We start from the raw sequence: 24,468 nt of genomic DNA on the forward strand, positions 1-24,468 counted from the left end.
TAGGCCAGCTAACAGTTACAGGTTTCAGTTCTCAACTCAGATAATGAAAAGAAAACTGTCAAATCACAATTACTTCTACACAAGATTTATGCAAATGATGAAAAATATTTCAGCAGCTCTGCAATGCATTATTCAGGGATGATGCAAGGTCTTCACATTCTACTTGAATTCTGGACAAACTTACCAAGCACCGAAGGTGTACTTAGGGCACCTCTGTGTTATTGCAGCTGGGTGGTTTTAGGCATAGTTGAAATAAATTTTTAATGCTTTAAGATGAAAACTCATTTGGAGATTCTATTTTTCCATAAGATAATTTTTTCCTATCTCCACCTCAAAAAATGAAAAGCCTCCTACTATTTGAATAAAATTCCAGCATTAATTTTCAAAATTATTGCTGCCTTTGAGGCAGAAAGGAACTCACATTCCTATTCACTCTTCACTAGATTTAGTTACTATCTGAATAAAGATAGGGATTCATAGAACATAGAAAGAATAACACCTTTTTTACTTTCAGATATTAAGATGGATCATTATTCCTCCTGATGTGTTAGAAGATATTTATCAGTTTGAGTTATGAGGCCTTTCTGACTGTGAAGACCTAAACATCGATTTAATGCCAACTTAAAGACTACTAAAAGTGTAGGAGATTGCATTAGATAAATAATTTAACAATAAAAGGTATATCAAGGCAGACATTATTGCAACCTTCCACCAATCAATCACCATTTTCCATGTTTATCCAATTTTCATCTCAAGGTTCTGTATATCAAATTGCCCAGACACACACTACACAACTGAAATAACTTCATCATTGAATAAAATTGCATAGCCATTAAAATTCTCTAATATCAAGATAGCTGACATTATGTTAAATATTGGCTTCAGTTCCATAGGGTAATAAATTTTGACCTAAATCCAATCTTTCATGGATAGCTGATTCATAATGAAAAATTACTGGTTTGTCACTTTACCTTGGGAAATTTATTGTGGAAACTAATATAGCACCAGGCAGGCTTTGAAATATATGATAAGTAAAACCACAGTTCCTAAGCACCCTGAAACAAAGGGAACAGATTTGGTCTGGTTCAAAAACATCAGACATACTGATAGCTGCCAGAAAAAGAGAGAAAGAGAGAAAAGAGAAAATTTTTCCTCCTTAAAGATACTTTTGTAGAGCAAAATCCATAGGGAACTCAGAAAAAAAAAACTTGTTATTTTTTAACAAAATTGTTTCAAAGTCTCTTGATTAACAGGATTTAAAATCCACATTAACACCAAACTAACTGTAACATCAGCACGCCCATTTTTCCTCTGCATGTATCTGCAATGGAGTTAAATACCTGGCTGAACATGACATGAGCTGTCTGAGGTGTCCCAATGAGCCTGAGCCACATCAAAGAACAAACCCCAAGTTTCCCCAGTATTAGTCCAGGACTTAACTTCTATTAGAGCTAATTTGGTTGGCCCATGCTATGGTGTAATGGAGCATATTCCTGCTGTCCCTCCTTAGTTTAGAGCTCTTTAATAACTTCTAGAGCAACCACATTGCATCTTTCCTTTGTCTTCTTCTTGAAGTGATCCTTCTGCTTGAATGGATTTCAGTAGAATTTTCTGAGTGATTTCAAGTTTGCACCTTAGGGACCCCCTAACTTCCCTGATTTATTTCCTAAAATTCTGCAGCAATGGAAAGCAAATGCCATGACAACATAAATGTTTGCATGTTTGGCAAATTATGTCTCCAAATAGCCAGAAATGATTGAGAGAAATGAAAATGTGTGAACTTGTGTGCTAACTGCAGCCTTTTCAATTGTAAATGATGGAGCTGAATCTAGCAGGATTTCTCACTAAGATTTCCTTTTTGATGACCAGGTTAAGAATGCCAGAGACATCTGAAGCTTCCTTGTAATATTCCTCATGAGCCTGTCAGAAGTGATTTTCTCATTTGCTTTTCAGGGATCTGCAAGGTAGAACATTTTCAGAATCAGAACTGCCATACAACTGTTCTTATTCCCAAATGCTGGATGGATGGGCTTTGCTTTGGGCTATAAACTTCCACAGATTGGTAAAACAAGAATCCCTACCTCTTTATCTTTGCTTGCTCCTTAAGAACAAAATTGTGTTGCTTATTTCTCAGTGAATTTAAAATTTTGATGACAGAAGTGCATAGAGACATTTTATGGTTCACTGATAAAGGTTATAGAATAAATTTACTGAAGTAAGACATCACTTAGGAGGGGTCAGCAAAGCTGCTTTATTACATCAGTTACACCTCTAGCCCACTTTGCTTTGAACACTTCACAGGAAGCTTGGCTTTGTGATCACCTCCTGGCAGAAAATTATGGATTTGTTTACAAAACCACTTCAGTTCTGTGTAACCTCCCTCTGCTCTGGTTTGGCAAGTCCCGTGTGTGTTATACACAAGTCTTTTCCACAGTGTCTCTTGGTAGCTCTCCTCACATTTATCTCAACCACACCTCTCCTTAGCCATTTCTTTCTCTGACAAGGTGGCCAAATGAGCCAGGCTGGGTTCTCCTGTCCAGCTTTCCCTTCTGTAAGGGGGTATATTCCTCACAGGTTTTTGAATACATGACCAGAGACTGTCTCAGATACAGAGAATGGCTTGGGGACAGATCCTCAAACCTGCTCAGTGCCACAGGGAAATTCTTCCAGAGCACCTACACCTCAGTCCCGTGCAAAAGAGAAAGTACAAATGGGTAAAACATACATTGCAGTAAATTTCTCTTTTGAACTTCCCTTTTCCTCTCTACTATTCACTAAATTGCCCAGAATGAATCACAGCCCAGAAATAGATGCAGAACATGACAATGTATGGTTCTGTTTAGTCATACTCCTGTCGAGCTCCACACGGTTGTGCAGCACAGTGACACACACAGAGCTTCAGCCTGGGAATAGCAGGGATTGCAATGTTCCACTGCACAGCAATATCCACCAGCCTGGAACCCTCCATTTGCCACTAAAACCACAGGTGAGTAAGCAGCCAGGCTGCTTGAGCTGCTGTTTACAGCCAGGCACCAGCAAAGGTGCATTCTCACCAGCAAAGTGTTTCTCTTACAACTTGTAATGAGTTGCAGAAATTAATCAAGACTTCAACAAAACACTTCCATTAGTATGGGTAAGAAAGTCTCCACAAAAGAGACAGAATCACCTTGCAACAAAGAGAATTATATAAACAATTATATTCTAGTTACACCGAGGGCTGCCCTGAACTTCAGCTGAGTAGTGAAGCTTCCAAAGAGATTTGCAGAAAAATATTCTTTTAACTGACAGCTCTTTGTGAGGTGCTCTCTGACAGGACCTACACCTGTTGCAGGCTGTTGGGAGAGGTTCAGGTTGGATGTTAGGATGAGGTCTCTCCACCCAGAGGGTGGCTGGGCCCTGGACCAGGCTCCCCAGGGAGGTGGTCAGGGCTCCAAGGCTGACAGAGCCCAGGGAGTGTTTGGACACTCTCAGGCACAGGGCTCTGTTTTAAAAGGCAAAAAGCAATTCAGGCCTTCAGAAGAAATCCTACAAATTCCACAATTTGAAAGCACGTACAATTGCTATGCAAATTATTTTCCAGAGACCACAGAGTTTGAGCTACTAGACAATGATTTTCCTGCAGCATAATTTTGCTCTTTGGCTTAAATCTTCCATCATTTTTACAGTAACATCTGTGGATGAGAACAACTGGTTGAGCACTGAACACAAGAGTTGATAGAGACCATTCAGCTTGCAACAAGCCCTAAAAGAAAGGACTGAAAAATTCCTTGGCCTCCCTGGGGGGTGGTGAGAAAGCCAGAGAGGAAAAATGATGGACAATTGCCATGGGCCTTTCAGTAGGGCCAGGACTTTAAACCAATATCTTATTTTATAGTAAAAGTGTAAAATGCTTCAGACTTTACTGTGCATTCAGCTGAGCCTGATGGTGACAGCAGCAGGGACTGGGAGATGGGAGTGCTCTGTTCCTCCTTACAAAGGTGCCAATCAGGAGTAACTTATTTGACACAACTAAATGATAAATCAGTGAGGTAGCTGGATATTAAAATAGTTTGAGCACTGAATCAGGGCTATTCACTTCTAACATGCTCTCAAACTATCAAAGACAAGCATTTACTTGGAAGACTAAATATACAATGAGCAATTTCAAAATCTTTTTCAAGGTTGCTCAGCTACAGATTCTTGTCATTCAGTTTTTCTATGGAAGTCATGATTACCCACGGAGAGAAAAGATGGATGTTTTAAAACTACCTTCTGCATAAGAATTATTTGCAGCAGAAACAAATTATGGTTTGGAATCTTAAAATGGCAATAATGTCCTGTAAGATTGGCTTCCTGCCTAGATTGCTGGCATTTTAATTCAGAGTTAGATCTCTTAAACAACTCTTCCTCATTTCCAGGGGAAGCCATTACAAACCAGTGATCTCATAAAGCTCAGTGACTCCCGAAATACATCAAAGAAATGTACCCTTTTAAAAACCTTTCTGAAACAGGGTGCATTCCCTTTAATTATATTTTTAATACAGTAACAAACTCTGTATGTATTCAAGGCATTGTTGCAAGAAGCCACAAAACAGAAAAATTCTTCGCCTCGGCTCAGGAGGAAGAAATTAAATGTCAATAGTTTCCCCCCCCCCCCAATTATTTTAAAAATAATACAGTCAGTGCCATTGGCTTCAAACTCAACTGTGGCAGCCTCGAGCTGCAGCTAGCATGGCATTTCTGGAACATAACACTTCCCCATTCTCAAAATAATAGTTCATCAGCTGCAGAATCCCATGAAAACTGAGTATTTGCTAAGTCGTGGTACTTGGAGAAGTGCAGTGGTTAGAAAGACAGAGCTGAATCTGTGCTCCTTTGTCCTTGGTGGCATTTTAGGCTTATAAAAAAAGCAAATCTAAAAGCTGCCTGCTTACAATTAGTATGTTACACTGACACCCTGACACCGTTTTGTTATGGTTGGAACATTGAATTAGGAAAGAATAACACTGAAGCTTAACTCAAGCTCAGTCCAGTACTAATGTACACAGCTGCTTGCTTAGCACTGAATAAAATTAAGATAATTAGATGCCATGTTTCCTCTTCAGGGTCTGTCTACTAAAATCAGCATAATGGGCCCACTCCAGAGGTCCAACAACAATTTTATATGAAAGACATTATGTATGAAAAAGAGTAGGGCTCATATTTTCCTTGTACAGGGGAGGTTGAATTTGGTGCTTTTGTTTTGGGTTGGGTTTCTTGGTCCTTCTGATTCTTCTCCCCACTCTCCCAGCTCATATCTTCATACCAACCATTTTCTTTAGCCATAGTTATATTTGACTTTCCCCATCAACACTGGGGATCACTGAGAAGCATTAATGATCACTTAAGTACTTTTCTTTCATCTCTGTACATACAGAGTAATCTTTATCAAAATACTCACTGAGCTCCTGCTACCCTCACACTCTCTTCCAGGAAGTTTACAGCAAGGACATCCTCAGCCATTTGCCTCTCCCATGCTTCCCCACGCTCCCCCTTTAATGCTCCATAAAATGATAACATTTTCCAAAACACAGGCTTGGTGAGAACTAGGACTGCTGACCATAAATTTTCCATCCCTTCTGCCCCCCACTCCTTGTGTCATGCATTGCTCCCAGCGTTTCCTTGAGATGCCATGTGCCAGATGATTTCTGCAACTCTGCTCTTGGGGACCAATTCTGCAGCCTCCAGACCCACAGGTGATCAGACAGGCCTAACGTGGAGGAACGTGAGCAGACACTAGCACCACTCATTTTTATCCTGCCACAGCTTCACTGGTTTTATTAGAGTTGGTTCTGCTTCACACATGTTAAGGGGAGAGACACATCACTTATTTCATAAATTCATTTAGCCTAAAATGCAACTACTGAATCTTGAAATGGCCCTTTATAATGAAAGCAGTGCTGGAAACATGGTTTGCAGAACAGAACACAATCTCTGTACACGGTGTAATTACATCTTAGTATTCTGCAGAATACCAGTGCATGGCTTAAATGCTATTAATTGTAAGCAGTTTTGTTCCACAGGATGTTGTTTGCTGATAACTACTCAATTAGGGTTATTTTGCAATTAGTCTACTCACAGTAAATTTACTGCAACCAGAGTCATCTGTGGTGCAGCAAATTAAAATGCTGTCTGGGCTGCATGTGCAGTGGCTCTTACATGCTCCTTAACTGTGTATAGCTCACCACAGTGATTCTGTCACACTAACAGATTAACCGGAAAGCAGCAGCAGCCAATGTCATTTGGAATCCCGAAACCAGCAGAAAAAGACAAATCTGGGGTTCAATGGTCTGTAGATCAAACCCAGTGAGTCCAAAAATGCACTGCCAAAATGTTAAAAGCTAAACAAACCACACATTTATATGTCACTGTGTGCATACATGCATATTGAGCAGGTGAAATCCTCTATGTGCTTCATTACAGCTCTTTTAAAATTCTGTAGGGGATGCTCTCATTTCCATGCCTTGAAGAACAGCTCTGCTCCACCCCAAAAGTATTTGGCATCTTGTGGCTTCTCCTCTCCCTTCCTGAGAATCACACCTCTTTCTGCTGAGTGGTTTGAAATCATCAGATAAAAACATTATGGACATTCAGATTGCTATTACCTGTGTAATAGCACAGTTGCTCAGTAAGCAGAGCTCCAGAGCCCTTTTCTCTCAGTTTGAAAACCAAAAGGTTGTGTTTCTAAAATAAAATGAAAAATTTTCTTCCCAGCAGCCTCTAAGAAGCAGAAAGCACTTGCTTCAGTGTGCCAGAGCAGCATTATCAGTAAGTAACCAGGGAGAAGGCAGTCTGATCTGCAAAAAACTCTTCCAGTGCTGATAAATTATTTGAAATGAGGGAAACTTGATTATTTTCTTACTTTATTGTAAGCTGGGTTTACCCCACAAGGATGAAGGTAGTGGAAAACCTGTTTGATTTAAAAACTAAGAAAAGACAACAAAAACACCCAGAGGAAATAAATCAGGACCAATGGAGGCTCTCCTTTCCTAGGGACTTCTCATTTGCTAGAACTACATCTTCTCAAAAAACTCTATGTACTTTGGTCTATCTAGGGCCATAATCTGGGCCAAGAATAAAGCCAGCTGGGGAATTAATGATAAGGATTAGGCCAGAGCCTTCCCTGGGGATGTGGCAGCTGGGAGAAGCTGGCCCAGAGGAGGCCTGGTGCAGGTGCCACCTGGGACTGTCTGTGATGGCTCCTGACCTGGTGGCAGTGACCAAGCAGGAATTGTGCTCTGTGTCCATCCAGCAGCCCTGCAAGGCAAGGGGAGCAGGGCTGCAAACTGCCATGATCACATGGAATGAAAAACAGAGAACTCAGGGATGAATCCAGGCACTGCGTCACAGCTAGGCTTTTCTTCACCTCAGGGGGACAGGAAGCAGAAATCACAAGTTCAATATCAGGTTGAAATGTGGAGTTGTGTAATGGCCATTGCAGTGCTCCCATTGCTGTTGGGCAGGGTCACAGTGGCCATTCCAGGACTGTGCTCCTGCCCACAGTAATATTGGATTCTGTGGGGGGTAATGTGGCACAGATCAGCTCGCCTGGGCTTGGTTCAAGGGGATTTTAGCTAGGTACAGAATGATGGGTATTTTAGAGACAAGAATCCTCATTTAAACTTCTGATTCTTCCCAGTACCTCTGCACAAGAGGAGGACCATGCATGATGATGGACAAAGAAGGGAGGCAGCTGGTCCACATGCACTGACAGCTTTGGTGAGCAGAGGGGAGTCTGGCCCAGCAGAGAATCAGTGTCTGTGCAGGACTAGGCCAGAGATGGCTCCAGCAAGGAAACATCTGCCACTTTGCCCACAGGTTGCTGATCCCTGTCTCCTGTACCATGTACTATGTCACCTGAGACAAAAGGAACTCCCCAAAGGATGTCTGTGGGTATCTCCTCAACCTGCACAGGCCTGGATTTGTTCTTTCCTCATCTAACCTTGTGCAGACCCTACACTTCCCATCTCACATTCACTGAATGCATTTTCCCCAAAACACACTTCTTTCTACAAAGGCCAAACATTCCCTTCTGAGCCAAGGGAGACCTGCAAGCTGCCCCTTGCCCTGCTCTCAGCCGGGACTGGGAGAGGCTGCACCTAAAGCCTCTGACACCAATCTCCTGTGCCACAGCTTTGTGTTGTGTTTTTAGGGCCAGCTTGCAGGGAAATGCCAGCTCACCTGCTCTGCACGTCAGGTGACTGGTGAAGATGCCGTGTCCTGTTCTGCTCCAGCAGCCATGCCCTTGGAGAGACTGCAGCCCTCAAGGAAATAACACCTGCACGTCAAGCAGGGCACATCATGCTCTTGATTTTAACAATCCTTCCTTTCATCACTGAAGTTCCTTATAATCAACTTCCTTTGCCTGTTGCCTTTGGAAACAATAAAACACTTTAAAAAGTAGCAGCTGCTATGATCCTGTTCCTGTTGATAAGCACTGAAGTGAATGTATCACTTAACATTTCTGACAATCCAGCTGGATGGAGTCCTGTCCATGATTGATAGCTGCACTTAGCAGTGTCATGGTTTTGATCAGCTGAGACAAGATCCAAGGGGATTAAAAGCTGGATGACATCTCAATGGAAACCACAGCACTGGGAACACGTTTATATGTTGGGATAATGGATGAACGTGCTGCTCCAATGCATAAATATTTATACTTCACAGTTTTGCTGAAAACAGACAGGAAACCTTTGTTCAAACCAAGCTGATGGGAACAGCACTCACATGCTGAACACACAGGCTCAGACCCCAGATGTCTGACTGCTGCTGACAAACACCAGATCACTTTTTTAATACATGAAGTGCCTCTACCCACATCTCCCCTGTCAGCAACCCCACCAATGGGGTGTCTTATATCCCCAAAAGCTGATGTGCAGCACTTCACCAACTCTCCTGTAATCAAGCTCAACTCCTTTCAAGGACCAACAGAGTTGATGAAGTCACCTTTGATGAGGGATGGAGTCACTCTGGGGGTGAAGAACAGCAGTATTTATGTTCTACAGTGGGAGGAGATATGGGACCACAACACACTGAAACTCAGACAATGGATCTTTAACAGGCCTATGAAATTCAAGAGATCTATGAAATTATACACATACAAGGCCCTCCAGTAGGCACTGGGTGCTTTCATGAGGTTTTGGGGTTCCCCATGTCAGTCTTGACAGTTCTGTATTCAAACATTTGGGAAATGACTCCAAGGTCTGGGTCTCCTCCATAGGTTTGGTGACCAAACCTTCTTGTGCACTGGTGCTTCCTGCATTAGCAACTCATCTCCCATTCCATATGCTGCTGCACTTCTCCACAGCAAAGCTCCCAAATCTGCTCTACAGCGACCTTGTATGGAACACAAGATGTCCAGACTTTCTGCCAAGGAAATCTGGCAGTTGAAGTGGTTAACTTCAGCTGTCAGCATAGGCAGGAGGAAATAACCTTGAGGCAAAGAAAAATCAACATTTTCCACATGTATCCATCTGGCTAGGCTAACATGTCTCTGAATTATTCTTTTTAAATAAGTGTCACCACTTAAAATAAAAAACTAAACAAAACTCTAGCTCAGCAAACCCAAAAATTTTAGGCTCAATCTTTATGCACCTAATATTTTAATGTGGAATATATCCATACCACATAAGTTTTTCCTAAATTAATCACATTTGGACATTTTCATCATATTTCTAGACATATTTGTAGCTCCCAGTTTTCCTGAGAATTTTACTCTGACATTACAATGGAAGCATTTATACCAATGTGCTATGTACATATATGAAAGGCTTCAAGGGTAAAATGTGACCCTGTTCTTGGTTCTAAGACCACACTATTATCCTGACTGCAGGGCATAAGAGATAAATCCTGTATTTAGAAAAGAAGCAGTAAATATTTATTGAGAAATCTGTTTTTAAGGATGGCAGTTGTTTAAAACTTCTGGAAAGTCACCCTGCATCCCTGGGAGATCACCAAGCAAGGCACAGAACCATAGGTGTGTGCAAAATTGCACAGTTGCAGTGTCTGCCCACACTAAGGACAACACAGCTTCCAGGTGTACCAGTTGCATATTTGTATCTGAGATACATTTACCTACACAAGATTTATAGCACTGGTCCCATTACTAAGACATATTCTCAGTCCCAAAAGTGCAGGGCAGTGTGTGCAAGGTGCTGGCCTCCCTCAGCTTTCCCACAGAGCACAGGGACTGCCTGCCCTGAAGGAGGAAGGGGGAGGAAGAGGAAGGAATAGCAAGGACATCACAGTGGGTTCCACCAGCGGCACCTCAGCAGTGCCCAGGGGTACTCACTGATGCTCATCCTGTTACTGATGTCTGCTTTTGCTCCATTTTTAACTCTCTACTGTTCTCTTGTCTTCCCTTCATCTTGTGCTGCCTTTACTGTCCCTCTTCCCTTCTCCCCACTGAACACCACATCTCCTGCCTGCTCCATTAATTGTCCCCAGCGTCTGCCCACCCAGCTTAACAATCTGGAGTATTACCATGATAAGAAAGGGAGAAAAACACCAAAAGAGACATGGTAAAAAACCAAAACAAGCAGTCACAGATGCACTGGATTGGGGAATGAGGGTGCTCAGACCATTCATCCTGGTAAGATGCAACATCTAAATTAAAAGCCTAAGAATCTTGTTACAGGGAGAAGTGCTTTTTTGGATACATTCTCTGAGGCAGCTTCTCTTTTTCACTGTCTGTACAGGGAATTTAACCTCCTAATCCCTGTCATAGCAATGCTATCCTTCTCCCTACCACACTGAAACCACCCTGCAGTAAGCACTGCTTTGTGATGGTGCAGTAAACAAGCCATTAGAGGATGTTCCCAATGAAAGGAACTAAATATCCCCTGCTTCCCATGTATCCCTATGGTTATTCTACAGTCTCAAAGCAAGACTTATTCTCTAGTTTATAAATCCCCTCTGCACTTTCAGCCTGGACAAAGACATGGCATTTCCTCCTGTGCATGGCCAGTTACAGGGTGGGGATCTGGACTGTTGAATAAAGAAATGCTGCTGTGGGTAAGTCTGCTTCTTGATCAATACCCACTCTCATCAACTGATCAATGCTATTTTTTTTTAAAGGCATTTTACTCTATGGAGATCTTATAGCTGGATGAACAGTGGCACATGAAACACTTTTATTTTTTGAAAAGTAGAAAAAGGTCAGCTCAGACATGCAAAGTGACAGCAAGCTGAGAGCTAACTTGTGATCTGAGGGCATGGAGAAACCAAAGCAACAATCAAAGCCTAGCTTAGGCCAGCAGAGGTAACTGACTTTCCAGCAGTGATTTTGAAAATAACTTTTGCTGATTCAAGAACATTAAAAATAGAAGTCAGCCACAAAAATGGATTTTTCCCTGTGCTTTTGGAATTTTTTTATATACTTCTAATAATTACCTGGGTTATCAAAACCTTAGGACTCCAGTGTGACAGAAAAATGGCCATAACAGCAATGCTACTCATGTATTGGTTAGCAAAAAGCTCCAAAATTTACAATAGCTGTTCTCTGATTACCAAAAAGCACACAACTCCTGCACAGCATGGCAAGATTTTGACTATTCTTCTCTGTGTCTGTGGATGAAGAACTAAAAGAAACAGGAGTAGCAGCTGAATACCTAGATCACATTGTGCAATAAAAATCTGGTGGAAGTGAATTCTACAGGAATCCACCAGGAATCTTGTGACATCCACATTATTCCCTTGTTCAAAGGGAATTGAAAGCCTCCCTTGTTTTCGTGGGCCAAGCCATCACACATTCCTGCAATAAAGCCGTTTCTCTCAGCAGAAGGCCGTTCCAATCCCACAGAATGCCTCCCCCAAGACAGTGTTTGACTTCTCCATCTCCCCACTTACCCTCCAGGGCACAGAAGCGTGTCACCTGCTCCGGCATCAGCTTGCCCAGCTTGTGCTGGCAGTACACGTCCGCGATCTCCTGGCGGCACTGCTGGGACTTGGCGCGGGACATGGCCGAGATGGCCTCCTTGCCCGTCACCTCACACTTGGGGGGCTGGTCGTATTTCAGCTCAGGGGAGCTCATCTCAAGCTTCTGTATAAGCTGCTCTGTGGGAAACCTGTCAACGTCCTTCAGGTTGTTGCTGTTGCTGCTGTTTTTTTCCAGGGGATTGCTGAACTGCACCACCTCGTTGGAGTTCTTCCCCAGCAGCAAGTTCTCCTTCATCTTCTCCTCTTCCAGCTTCTTTCTCAAGTGCTCCTTTTGTTTGCTAAGGGGTTTTTTCACCAGCTCAGTCTGGTGTTTTTGTCTCTGAGTCCTGGGAGCAAAGTTACTGTTATCAATAGTTTCAAAGTCCTTGGGGACAGAATTTTCATTATTGCTGTCTGTTCGCATTTTCTCTTTCGGTCGGTGGGAAAAATAGCCATCCTATAAATGGGGAGAAAAATTACACTCATCTTACTAAACAGTCACATCCCATGCATGGCAAGCATTTCTTACATGAAAACATAGATCAATTACAATCCAACACACTGCAGAAACCCCCTGTGCTGGACCTCAGCAGACCAAAGCTGAGAGGCCTCTGGGGTGCCCAAGTCACCTGCACTGGCATCTCTTCCTCACTGGGCCAGAGTCCAAGCCCTATCTCAGATGGAGCAGGGAGGTTTTACACAGGTTTGCGAGCAGTGATTAACCAGACACTTCACCCTGACACCATTAAATATCCATGAGAAAACAGACACAGGTTTCAAAACAGCAAAAGCAGGTCCTTCAATGCTTTCCTTCGCTCCTTGTGATCAACCATCACAGTTTGGTATCCCAGAACTGCCTCATTTCTCTGCAAAAAGCATCATCTGAGTACAGCCTCAGCTTTATTTCAGTGAAGTAACTTTGGCACAAAACAAATCCCTCCCAATTTTGCACTTGTTTTTTTCCCTTGAGTTCCTACACGTTTGAACCCTCCCTGGGAAGGTCAGAGTCAGGCTCAGGTGTCAGCTCTTAACCATCATCCTCCTCCCCTCGATGCTCTTAGATAAATACACAGCCCATAACTTTGCAACATTCAAAATCTATCATATAAAGGAAAAGGAAGAGACCATGTAAAATATTTGTCTGCATCAGGGATGGGTGAGGTTGAGCTGCTTTTGCTCCAGCTGTGAAAACTTACGGGGGACACAATTTTTAGATCCGTGGACATGGAAATATCTCTGTTTGCAAAAGTGAACAGTAGCAGATAAAATCAATGATGAACGGTTATTAAAACATCTAAAGACAGGAGTAAAAATATTGGTAGATTTTTTGATTATGTCCTGTTTCCTTTCCACTTGTGGAAGCACATAACCTGAAATCAGAGACTAGGAAATGACAGCATCACTAATGATGACTGATGGGAGCATCTCTTAGCACCTATCAACCACATTTTGTATTCAAAACATTTTATCAGCATGAGCTAATTGTTTCTCACACCTCTTCTGGGAGGAACTATTTAACAGTCAGGGTTTGCAGAGAAAGGAGAGAGAGATAATGACTTATCCCAGGCCATGCAGGGAGTCAGTATCAGTTTGACCTCTGAAGCTCAGCAATGGGAAATGTTTGAATAGCTTATTCATTAGAAGAAGTTGTTTAGTGAGTGAATAAAGTGATTCTCTCTCCATGAAAATGTCTCGTTTGCAACGAGTTTGAGCTGTCAGACACAGATGAATGCAAAGGAGTTTAAAAAAACCCCAACACCAGACAACAACTCACAAACCAAAATCCAAATATTTTTCAAACAAGCAAAATACTTATAGTTTGGGAAGAAATATTAAAAAAAAAAATTCTAACATTTAAGTGAAAGCATGAAAACCAAAGAGAAACAAAATAAACAAAACATAATTTCAAGGCAGCCTTAATTCCCAGGAATGACTGAACTAAAATAAAAAAAAAATTACTTTCAGAGCCCGGCTCCTACCACTTGTCCTGTATCTTCAATGGATCTTCAAAGAAAAAAGCCAACTCTGTTTTCTTCAATAAACCTTTTGTAAGGTCTCTAAGGCAATGCCATGACAGGATATTTCCATGTATCTTGGCAACATTCTCTCTCACAGGCTGACTCTCACTAAATTATTTTTGTCTTCAAATTAAAAAAAAAAATCCTAATCTGTAAAGCAAATGCATGTTATTTAAAAGGAAATGAAGGGAGAGGAGATTTGCAATTGGTTCTCCTATTAGCCACAAAGGAGACCCTGGCCTGCAGCAGGGCAAGAGGCACACACCTCCCATGTCCTGGGGAGCACAGAGCCCTGCCTGCACCCTGCCCTCCTGCTCCTTCCAAACCTCTCTGGAGCAGGACTAAGTGCCAGAAGATAAGGTGTGGGCAGTTCTTGTGTCACACAGCATCTGACACTACACTTGTGTGATGTTTCAATGGGAATCTTTGCTCCCAGTTTGCCAGCCCTGCAGCAGAGATCCCATCACACCAGGACGAAACCTCAGGAGAAAAGGCAAAGCAAACAGCAGATTTATCGGTGTATGGTTCACCTCTTTAAACTATTTTCCTCCTTCAAGTGCTTTGCTCCCTCTGGGAAATGCTTCTCCAAGTCTACATGCTGGAATCTGAAATAATCAAATGAATTCTAAATGCTTCCAAGGCAGACACAGCTCTTCCTTGCCTGCAGGGACAGTGAACAGCACAAAAACTCCCACCACACAGGTGTGGCACACCCAGTGTCTGCAGGGACATCTCTTTGGGAGGAGCAGGGACGAAAAATAAAGCAGGGGCTGTACAAGTGTAAAACCAAGAGCTATAGATACACCTTGAAACATAAGCACACTTAACAAATACTCCAGCTGGAAAGTCAAATCCAGTCTCACGCAATGTCACACCTGTTGGTGCAAGTGTTAAATGCCACAAAACCTGAAATCTCCACCCACCTTTGATCTGCATTTCCCTCTCGATTGCTTTCACCAAAGCCACGTGTGATTTTTACAGTACAATGATTTCAAGACGAGCTCCACACGTTTGCAGTGCAGAGGAAATGAAACTCAGCACTCCCAGCTTAGTACAGCAGCGGCTGCTGACAGTAAGTTGTGCTCATTTGTGAAGTTCAGGGCTACAAGCAAAAAGCAGCACATCAGGTGCTCACCTGGCAACACAAAATGGGTTTTACTTGCTCTGCAATACTTTATTTTTACAGTGCTGGATTAATTGCAGATTTTATAAGTCATGGATGTCTAAGACATTCAAGACAGGGCAGAATCATCTCACAGAGACAAGATCTTGAAACCCGGCAATCCCAGTTCTGACAGTACCATGGGGCATACATCAGCAGGTTCACTGTCTGAATCAACATTTATTTCAACTTTTATCAAACTATTTGTTAGCAGCACCTCCTTATCTCTGTGCTTGCAAATCACTGAAGGCCATACCAGGACCAAATGAGAAGTGTAAGCCCATTAATACAGCCCTTATGTGTCCACAGCCAAATGCAATCAGTGTTTTCAAACCAACACCTAACACTGCTATTGAAAGCACCATTTTGGTCTTTGCAATAGGCAATTCTCTCTAGGCATAGACCAGAAGAGGCTATGTCCAAAATCAACTCATTTGAGAGGCTACCTTATTACATTTATTACAGGTGTCACACACAACACATGCCACCCAAGAGCACATCTTTCACCTGTGCCTTTCCTGCAGTCCTAACCTCTGTAAAGCCATCCCCTCTCATCCAATCACTCCATGCCTTGCTCAAAGTCCCTCTCCAGCTCTATTGCAGCTGCTTCAGGTACTGAAGATGCTATAAAGAAACCTCTGGAGACTTTGCAGCACCATATTTCCAAGACAAAGTGTGACACTGGATGTCTATCACAGGCTTAAGGATTGCCACAAGCAGAAATGTTCTGTCCTGACTTTATCTGGTTCTCAGAAGACACAAGGAGAGGTTAACTGCTGAGTGCTCAATGGCAAGAGCCCTGGCAGGGAGAGTTATAATGACTTCTGAGCATGCAGTTCAGGAATAACAAGCAAATACTCCAAAACTGGGAAAGAACAGTCTGTACCCAGGAGCACGCATGAGATCACTGCCAATTACATACTGATTGCCATTGATGTTAAAAATAGTATTACAATATTAATGCAAAAATAACATTTTAAGCTCAGAGCCATTTTATGTAATGTGAGAATTTTGAATTCTGCTCCAAATCCCGCTCCCTGTTGAACACACAGACTTTAATTCTCCAAACTCCACTTCTGGTGTGTTTTTCAGACACAATGTATGCTCTTTGGTGTATTAGCCACTTCATCTGCAGTGATTGAGGGTCTGGGGCTTAGGTACCCTGAGCTTGATTGAATTCAAAGTCCCATGTATCTCAGGAGGGAAAGCCTGGGTTTCTGCAGAGGCTTTGCAATCTACTGAGGGAACCATGGAATAAATTGCTGCTGTCACCTACTACAGACCCAGCAACAGCTGCTGCTGCTCGCTGCACCTAGCACAAACACAGAGAATCTGGAAGAACTTCCCAGCTGTCTGTAATGATGAATGGATTTTAATGACAGCCTGTTAACACTCTCAGAGGCTTTTGCAAGTACAACCCACACCAGTTCAGCCAGACCCCAGGTAGGCTGGCACACCTGCAGAATGCCTCTCTTCACATTCTGCTTGCCTATATTTGGAAGACACATCTGTCAGCTATATTTGCATCCAAGCTAAGCATGTTCAAGCATAAACATGCATTTGGGGTTACCCAGGTCACAAGTTCTCCTGTACTTTTACAGGTAAATTGCTGTATCCTGCATGCTAAAGGCAGGAGGTTAAAGATAAAGACCATGGCTCCAAAAGTGGGCACAGGAAACCTCCAACAAGCCAGTGGGGCATCCCATTGCAGAATCAGAACACTGCAAAGCCATTAGGTACAACTCAGAGTGCCCCACTGCCCCTGGAAGGAGTTCCTCTGCCAACAGCCCGGATTAGGCAATAGAACTAGTAATTTTTGCAATACACAAAAAAACAGCATTAGAGCAATTTCAAATCTGCTTTCAGAGAGAGAACCTAATGTGCATTTAAATCAGTAGAGACCCAAACATCAGCAGAGAGTGGTGTACCAGCTCTGCAGGCAGCACAGGCACACAGACTGTGGCTGAGGGATCCAACTCAAGGCACCAAAGCCAAGGGAAGAGCCCACACTGTGCAGGCAGGCACAGCTCCAGCATCCCCTGGCACACACCTGCACAGTGCTGCTGCAAGGCTCCTTCTGCACAGGCTTTGTGGGGAACCTAAAGGAAAACCCTACTGAGCTCACAAAGGCACACAATAGGAGCTTGCATTTATCTGCCAGAGGTGTTCATTGCATTGTGCAGAGCACTTCCTCCTGACAGTAAGAAAATGCTCCCTTCTTAGGAAAAGTTATTCACTGTACAATTTCTTTATCAACAAAGTCCTATAAATACTGTACAGAAGGATGGACCATGTGCAACCCAGCCCTGAATGGGAAATGTTCACAGTTACAGTTTATCTGACAACTCATTTTCTCCCCAGCACGGAAGGATTTGCTGTCTTTTTGTACTGAGAACACATTCTTCCTCTGGTATCTCAAAGACACAGCAAAACAAACCAGAAATGTGCACATGCACACACAGAGCAACAACAAAACACAAAAATCTTCCTCTAAATACAAAGCCCTGGACATGCTGGCCTTGAGGACCAGCTATAAATCTAACACCTGTATTATAAAAAAGTACATATTTTTCCTCCTTTCACATAGTAAAGCAGCCAATTATTGACCTCCTGTGAAAATATGCAATGCCTGGGCAGTGATGCAGGATCAGACACAGCTGAGGCCCCAAAGCTGGGGCAGGCTCATGCTGCTTTGCTGGGGTGAGCTGTTCAGGATCCAACCAGCTCACAGCTTACAGAGGTGGGGAATAGCTTCAAAATCTGCATCACATGTCAAAGCCTCAGAGACCTGGTCAGCTTTCACAGGACCATCTATTTTATCTGTCTTGTGACTGAGAAGAATTTAAACAGAACTATGAAAAGAAGATAATTAAACCAAGTTTCTGTTCAATATTAATCACAGCTGTGACGTATTAGTTGGTAGTGCTTGTTAATTATTTCAGTAAAGAGACCTTCCAATTGTCAGAGGAGTCAGAGGATGGCATCTCTACAATTAAATCTTCTTTTCCTGCTCTTCGTGCATTTGTGGGCTGTTTCTTAGTTGAAATCAAAACCTTTTGCATCCAGAAGCACAAACTTTACACTGTGGTCACTCCATTGTCTCCTGTCCTACCACACTCACATCTTTCAAACTCTGAAACCACCACTGCTCTGCCTGAAGCCCTCATGCAGCCACGTGGATGCAGAGCAGACATCCCATTGTGCCATCAAAACAAACAAGAAATTGGGAACTTTAATTGAAGATGTGGTTGATGTGCCATGAGACCCTTGGAAAATGAGTACTTTTGGCAGGTTTGAACAAAAACGAGGCCAAGGACAGCAGATGGAGGAGAGGCAGCAGATGTTAATGCAGTTATATTTTTCCATATGTTTTTCTGTTTTGCTGTAATAAGTACATTGTACTTTAATTGTCAGTGGCTGAAGACTTAGGAGAAACATTTTGTGAGAAATATATCACATTACTTTATGCCTTTCATTAGAGAGGGAGGTGCAAAATGTGAAAATAGATTTATTGACTTGCAAGTTGGCAACAATGAAAGATGTAATTGCTTCAAACACAGTGCTTTCTGCTATGTAAAAGGAAAACGAGACAAAGCAATAATTTCAGTTAAAAGGGGGATTCTGATACTTGAAAAAGCACAAGTCCTTCAGGTTCAGTTCTAACAGATACAGGCACAGCCAGCCCAAAACTATTGCAACACTTGGCATTTCAAAATGCAGAGAAACAGATGGACCACCACAAAGTGCACAGGACCACCACAAAGTGCACAGGGGACCCCTCACTGGAACATCTACACTGGTGATTGTTTGGAGGACTGTTTTTCCCTTCCTTTCCAAAACTGTTGCCATCCATTTTTTATTTTTCCTTAACACCAATTTCAGCAGTGTGACCCAAAACTCGAGAAACAACATCGAAAAAACATCATTAATGGAAGTTGCTTTTATCCCCTTTTACATACATATATTAAGGGAAGATGCTCTGGTTTGAAATCAAAGGAAAACAGCTTCAAAACTTTGGCTGCTTTCCTCAGAATCGTTTTTCTGGGTTTTGCTCTTTTCTTCTGTTTTTTTTTAACATGTGACTTACTTTCAGAGTGATTTAGATGAGGGAGTAAAATAGTATTGCATCCCTCAAGAGACCAAACAGATTTTCACATTCATTCCAGCTTAGCACAGTAACTGTTCAAAAAGCCATAATTATATCAACAGTAATTTCAGATGTTCTGGTTATTAAAAAGTTTGGAATACTGCTAGAGGGAGCTGTGAAAGAACTCATCCACAGTCCTTCCAAAACTGACCACTTTGTTTTCTGCTAATTTAAACTTCTCAGGAAAGTTTGCACTTTGACATCACAGGCCAGTCAAATGTATTCAATCAGTAACAGAATTTGATTTATAACCAGTAACTGCCCCCACTTTACATATTTTGCTCTCTTTCAAATGACACTGAAGCTCATTAGGACTGCAGATTGAGGCACAAGCCCTGCATTTTGGCAAAGTCCCTCCCAGGGATTCACCACCAGGAACAGCAACACTCCCTGAGCTGGGGCAGGTTTTTGTCTGTGTATACACACACACACATTTTAATAGTTCCCATCTCTGCCCTCCATCAGCTTTAGCTCTGCCTGGGTGTGGGCAGTGGAATCCATCCCTGCATGACACAAGACATTGCTCAGTTCCCAGCAAACAAGCCCTCAAAAGACTGTTCATTCAAGCTCTGTGCTGCAACATTAACCAGGGGCACTGAGCCTCCTGGATCCACTTCAGCACAGCCACATCTTAAACAGAATTCACCACAAAACCAGGAAAGACATGAAGGACTGGCCTGACAGTGCAAAATGCAGCTGCTGAGAAAGCTCCGGAAAACCCTGGAGGTTGATTTTCCTACAGCTTCTTCCTTAGAGAAGGTGGATCTTGCAACAAAGAGTTCAGACATGAAGGAGCTTACAAGGAAGTCAGTCTTCTGAAATACTTCTTAAATACTTTCAAGGGAAAATATTTAAGTGACTTTTTATAAGAATGTCTATACTTCATGATCCTTGAACAGAACCCTCAACTGAAAAGACAAGGCAGAGCAGCAGCAGACATTAATTAATGCCACACAACTTCTTAACAGGAGCTCAGCAGGTGAGGTCAAGAACTGATAAATCTACATGATTGTTTTTCCTGATGGTTGTTCTGATACTGAATGGAAAATGTGAGATGTTCTGTGTTTTTATTTCTCATCAATTGTACTGCTTCATTGTTTGTCAAAGGTGCCCCAAAGAGATAGTATGTAAATAAAGAACACAAAGTAAGAGCAAGAGTAAAGCTCAATCATTCCCATGTTTAAACTATGGACATGATAACCACACTGAATACCCATTACCAGCCAAACTATCATCTCTATTTTTTTGCCTTCTCCTCTCAATGACCTAACCCATAAAAAAAATAACATGGTTAATCTGAATTCCTCAGCTTTCATCTCTATTTCTTTCATCCAATACAGATTTTATATCTTTCAGAGCAGTAGTAAACACATGAAATTGCTTCCTGGTGACTTGTTATTAACTAGATTCCAACTAAATTCATGAGGATGCCTATTCCAACTCCAATCTAAACAATCTTGAGCAGCCCAGGGTGAATTGCTGATATACACAATAGATCTCTGGCAGCTATAGAAATTAAATATAATCAGAATATGGATGGTAGAAAGCAAAGACGCCCTCTCACACAAATGAAAACATCCTTGTAAAGTACAGTCAGTTTAGCACAAACGTATTCAGCCTTAATTAGGTAGAAAATCTATTTAGATTAATACAATACAAAGAATAATAATGAACTTTAGGATTACATTTTGTTACTTGGAGGGAAAAAAACAACACAAATAAATGGGAAGTAATTGGACCTTTTTAAATAGTCTCAGACTATCAGCTCAAACAACTATAATCATTAAAGGCCCTGCAGTGATCTTCTACTGATAAATGCTGTTAAATCAGAATTACAATACAACAAGCATGAAGAGCAAAGCCTATTAAAATGAGCAACACTAAAAGAAATAGATTAATTCAAATCTTTTTTCACCAGCACCACAAGGAGTCTTTGAGCCAAGCACACAGAAATGAAAGGCTTCCATATTTCCTCTTGTTTTGGGCGAGATTGAAATATTAATACTTCCACACAGGTGATCACTGCAGGGGGACTGCAGAGTGGATGTGCCAGATACTGGTTTGTACCTTCTTCTGCAAGACCAGTAGTTACATTCATGAAATAAAACTGCAAAAGCCAGAAGATTATTATGGGCTGTGCCACCCAACTCCTTAGCTACCCTGTCAGCAGTTCAGCCTGGGGCTGGCCTCAGCAGGGGTGGTCTGTGTGGTACTGCATTCTCAGTTTTGGCAAATTCATTCAGAGCTATACAAGTGAGCAGTTTTACCAACATGATGAAAGATGACAGAGTTTGGGGTCAAAAGACAGAGCAAAATAAAAATTTTTGACACCAAAAACTATGCACCTTAGGTTCAAAAACATGTCATTTTATTGGCTCCAGCAAGGATCATGAAGAACATAAGCATTAGAAAAAGACATGAGAAAGTTTTCTAGGAAACTGCCCTCTTCCCTTTCTTGAATAGACACTGACTTTGGAGACCAAACCCTTTTTCCGTACTGTACTAAACACACTGAGTACACTTGAGCCAAACACCAGATTCTATAGTATATAAGATTATATATCTTTGGCCACAGAGCAGCTTCCCTCTCATGCTGTGAGCACAGGGCTGTCAAAACAGTTATTTGCAATTACACTGCATTTAACAATGGTCATATTTCCATAACTCCACACTTACAATTCTGTCAGAAACAAGGACTCCCTCCACACACAGTGATCATATCCCAGCACATCCACATCCTCAGCTGACAGAACCAGATGGGCAGCACAGTATAATGTTAACTTAGCTCATAGACTATGCCACACAGAAAAATCAAATCACAATATACTCCATTGTTTTAATGAACATCATTATGCTGAGCATTAAAAAAATGGAAGGCAGAGAAACAGTGATGAAAAATGACTCCTGTCTATCTAGAAATTCTTGCTTGTGTCTTCCTCATACTTTACTATTCTAAACAAAAAAATAATGTAAAGTGAGCAGGGAAACTTTAAATTTGCATCTACAAATAGATATTGTGTGGATTTTTTAAGATTTATTCAGAGATTTTGGTAAGTTGTCTTCTATAACATCAGCACTAGTCCAAAACATGCTGTGAGGGAATAGAACAGCGGTGATACTCAACAGTGGCATTATTTCCACTTAATTGGAATTAAATGGGCAGTGGAAGGATGATTGCAGGATGAGATTACTACTTTTGGCTTTCTCTACAGCTGCTCTTTGGATTTTTTTCTTGATTTTGCAGCACTCCTGAACTCCCACCAAGCACTGTGATAGGCTGAAAGGCAAAGACACATTTCAGTTGCAGGGACAAGGTGCCAGTGATGTCACAAATCCAGTGGTGCTTTCTCTCATGGAACAAATGAGAAAATTCAGTCTCTGTTTTTATATCTCAAACCTGGTGTGTAGGACAGGATTTAGTCTTTTACATACTAGAGAGTTCTCTTTTACAAGCATATTTAATAATCTACAGCAACCTTGGTGCACATACTACTACTGTAGTGCACTGTAATTCTTTAGAAAGAAACTGTTTTGAGAATTTTCTGATTGCTGGAACTCAGTTTCATTTGCAGAGACAGCACAATGATAGCTCACACATCATCCTATGTATATCTTTCAAAACATGTATTTCTCATTAGTAATTTTACTATGCCAACCATTCCAAATATCAAAGTGACACCTGACAATTATAATGCTACATGTTCACCAACATAATAATAACGCTTCAGCAGAGTGATATTTGCAAGGGTTTAAAAGGAAGAAAATCTCTACCTAAAATCTCGCGTAGGATGCATCAGCTGCAGAGATGAGGGCACTGCCGGAAATCAGCCTAAGGGAGCTGTTGGTATTACAGATTTGAAGCTAACAGCTTCTAATGCATGGTTTGTAAGGAGGGATCTGCCCACATTAGGCAATGCCAAGGAGGGACAGACACACAGTGTCTATTAAGTGATGGGGGCAGATCAAGTACTGCCATTCTGCAAGCTTTGGCCCTTTGGGCCATATATATATATCCAAGAGAATATATATCCATATATCCAAGAGAAAAGACTTTCAGTGTCCTATTTTGTCTGATGAGCTGCTGTCTCTCAGCGATGCTGCTGTGAAAGGTACAAATTCAGCAAATGTCCACACTCCTGGCCTTGTGCACATCTGCCGGCAGCAGACTGCCTCCCCTGGAAGCAGCCTGGAAAACTCAGGGACACCTCAAGGCTTTCCCCGAGAAGCCCCTCATGGTGACAGGTTGCACACAATCCCTTTGTGAAGGCCGGGCTGTTTGGGGAGAAGCAGCACGGGAAAGATGCCGAAGCTCGCTCGGCCTTTTGCCGCTCCCGGGCCGCGCTGGCACAGAAATGTTTGCTGAAGGCCGAGCCGGCCGGAATACCAATGCAGGCCAGCAAAGAGCTGAAGGGCAAACAGGAAGGAGGGAAAAGCCCCTGTGACACAAAGGACACAAAGGGCCGGAGAGGAGCTTTCCCAGCAGGGCGATGCCCAGCGCTCCGCAGATGGAGAGCGATGCTGGACACGCTCCGGGCTCCGAGCGGCGCTCACTGCCAGCCCAGCTCAGCGCTGCCCTTTCTGACTCTCCGTGGGCATGAAATGATGCTAGCCCAGCCGATGTGCAGAAAGCTGATGCCAGCCGAAGCCTGCTGCAAATCCGCATGTGAAAGGATGCGTTTGGCAGGCAGTGAAAGCCGAGAAGGAGCTGTCATCTTCACTTAGTTTTATTCCTTCGTGTCCTTTAAAGCAGCAAAAGCCGGCATCGAGAAGAAACAACGAGCGACTCCATGGCTCAGATTCTCAGTTTATGCCCAAATAAATTCTATATTCTTCTCAAAGTAGCCCCTTTGAATGACTGTTGAAATGGGCTATTTTTGGCTTCTCGAATTGCTCAAGGAACTTAAAAAAGAGCAGACTTAGGAATGTATTAGGCAACATTTTCTCATTGCGTTGAAATCAACGATAATGAACATCTTGGAAAGAGCAACAAGATTGTTATCATCCTTAACTCCACGACTGAAGGCATGAGCTGGGCTGCTTCCAGTAAACTAGTGGTTTGTGTTAATTTTATAGACAGGATTGAAATAAGTTAAGAGTCACTTGAATTATCTGTTTCCTTTGCAGTTAATGAATAAATGTGGGCTAGTTGGCCAAAAGTCCCCTCTGACACAGAATATTGCAGCAAGACAGTGGTGGTTGAAAATTCC

General features: G+C 42.3%; 1 protein-coding gene across 1 annotated transcript in view; it reads right to left on the reverse strand.

Moving 5' to 3' along the window:
* XYLT1 (xylosyltransferase 1) overlaps positions 1 to 24,468 on the reverse strand; it is a 176,107-nt gene that overhangs the window by 79,051 nt on the left and 72,588 nt on the right. The window contains exon 2 of the mRNA XM_059484242.1: positions 11,866 to 12,391. Coding sequence (XP_059340225.1) covers positions 11,866 to 12,391 — 526 coding nt within the window. The remainder of the gene's footprint in view (positions 1 to 11,865; positions 12,392 to 24,468) is intronic.

Source organism: Ammospiza nelsoni, chromosome 17 (genome assembly GCF_027579445.1).
Source record: "Ammospiza nelsoni isolate bAmmNel1 chromosome 17, bAmmNel1.pri, whole genome shotgun sequence".
NCBI classification, from domain to species: Eukaryota; Metazoa; Chordata; class Aves; order Passeriformes; family Passerellidae; genus Ammospiza; species Ammospiza nelsoni.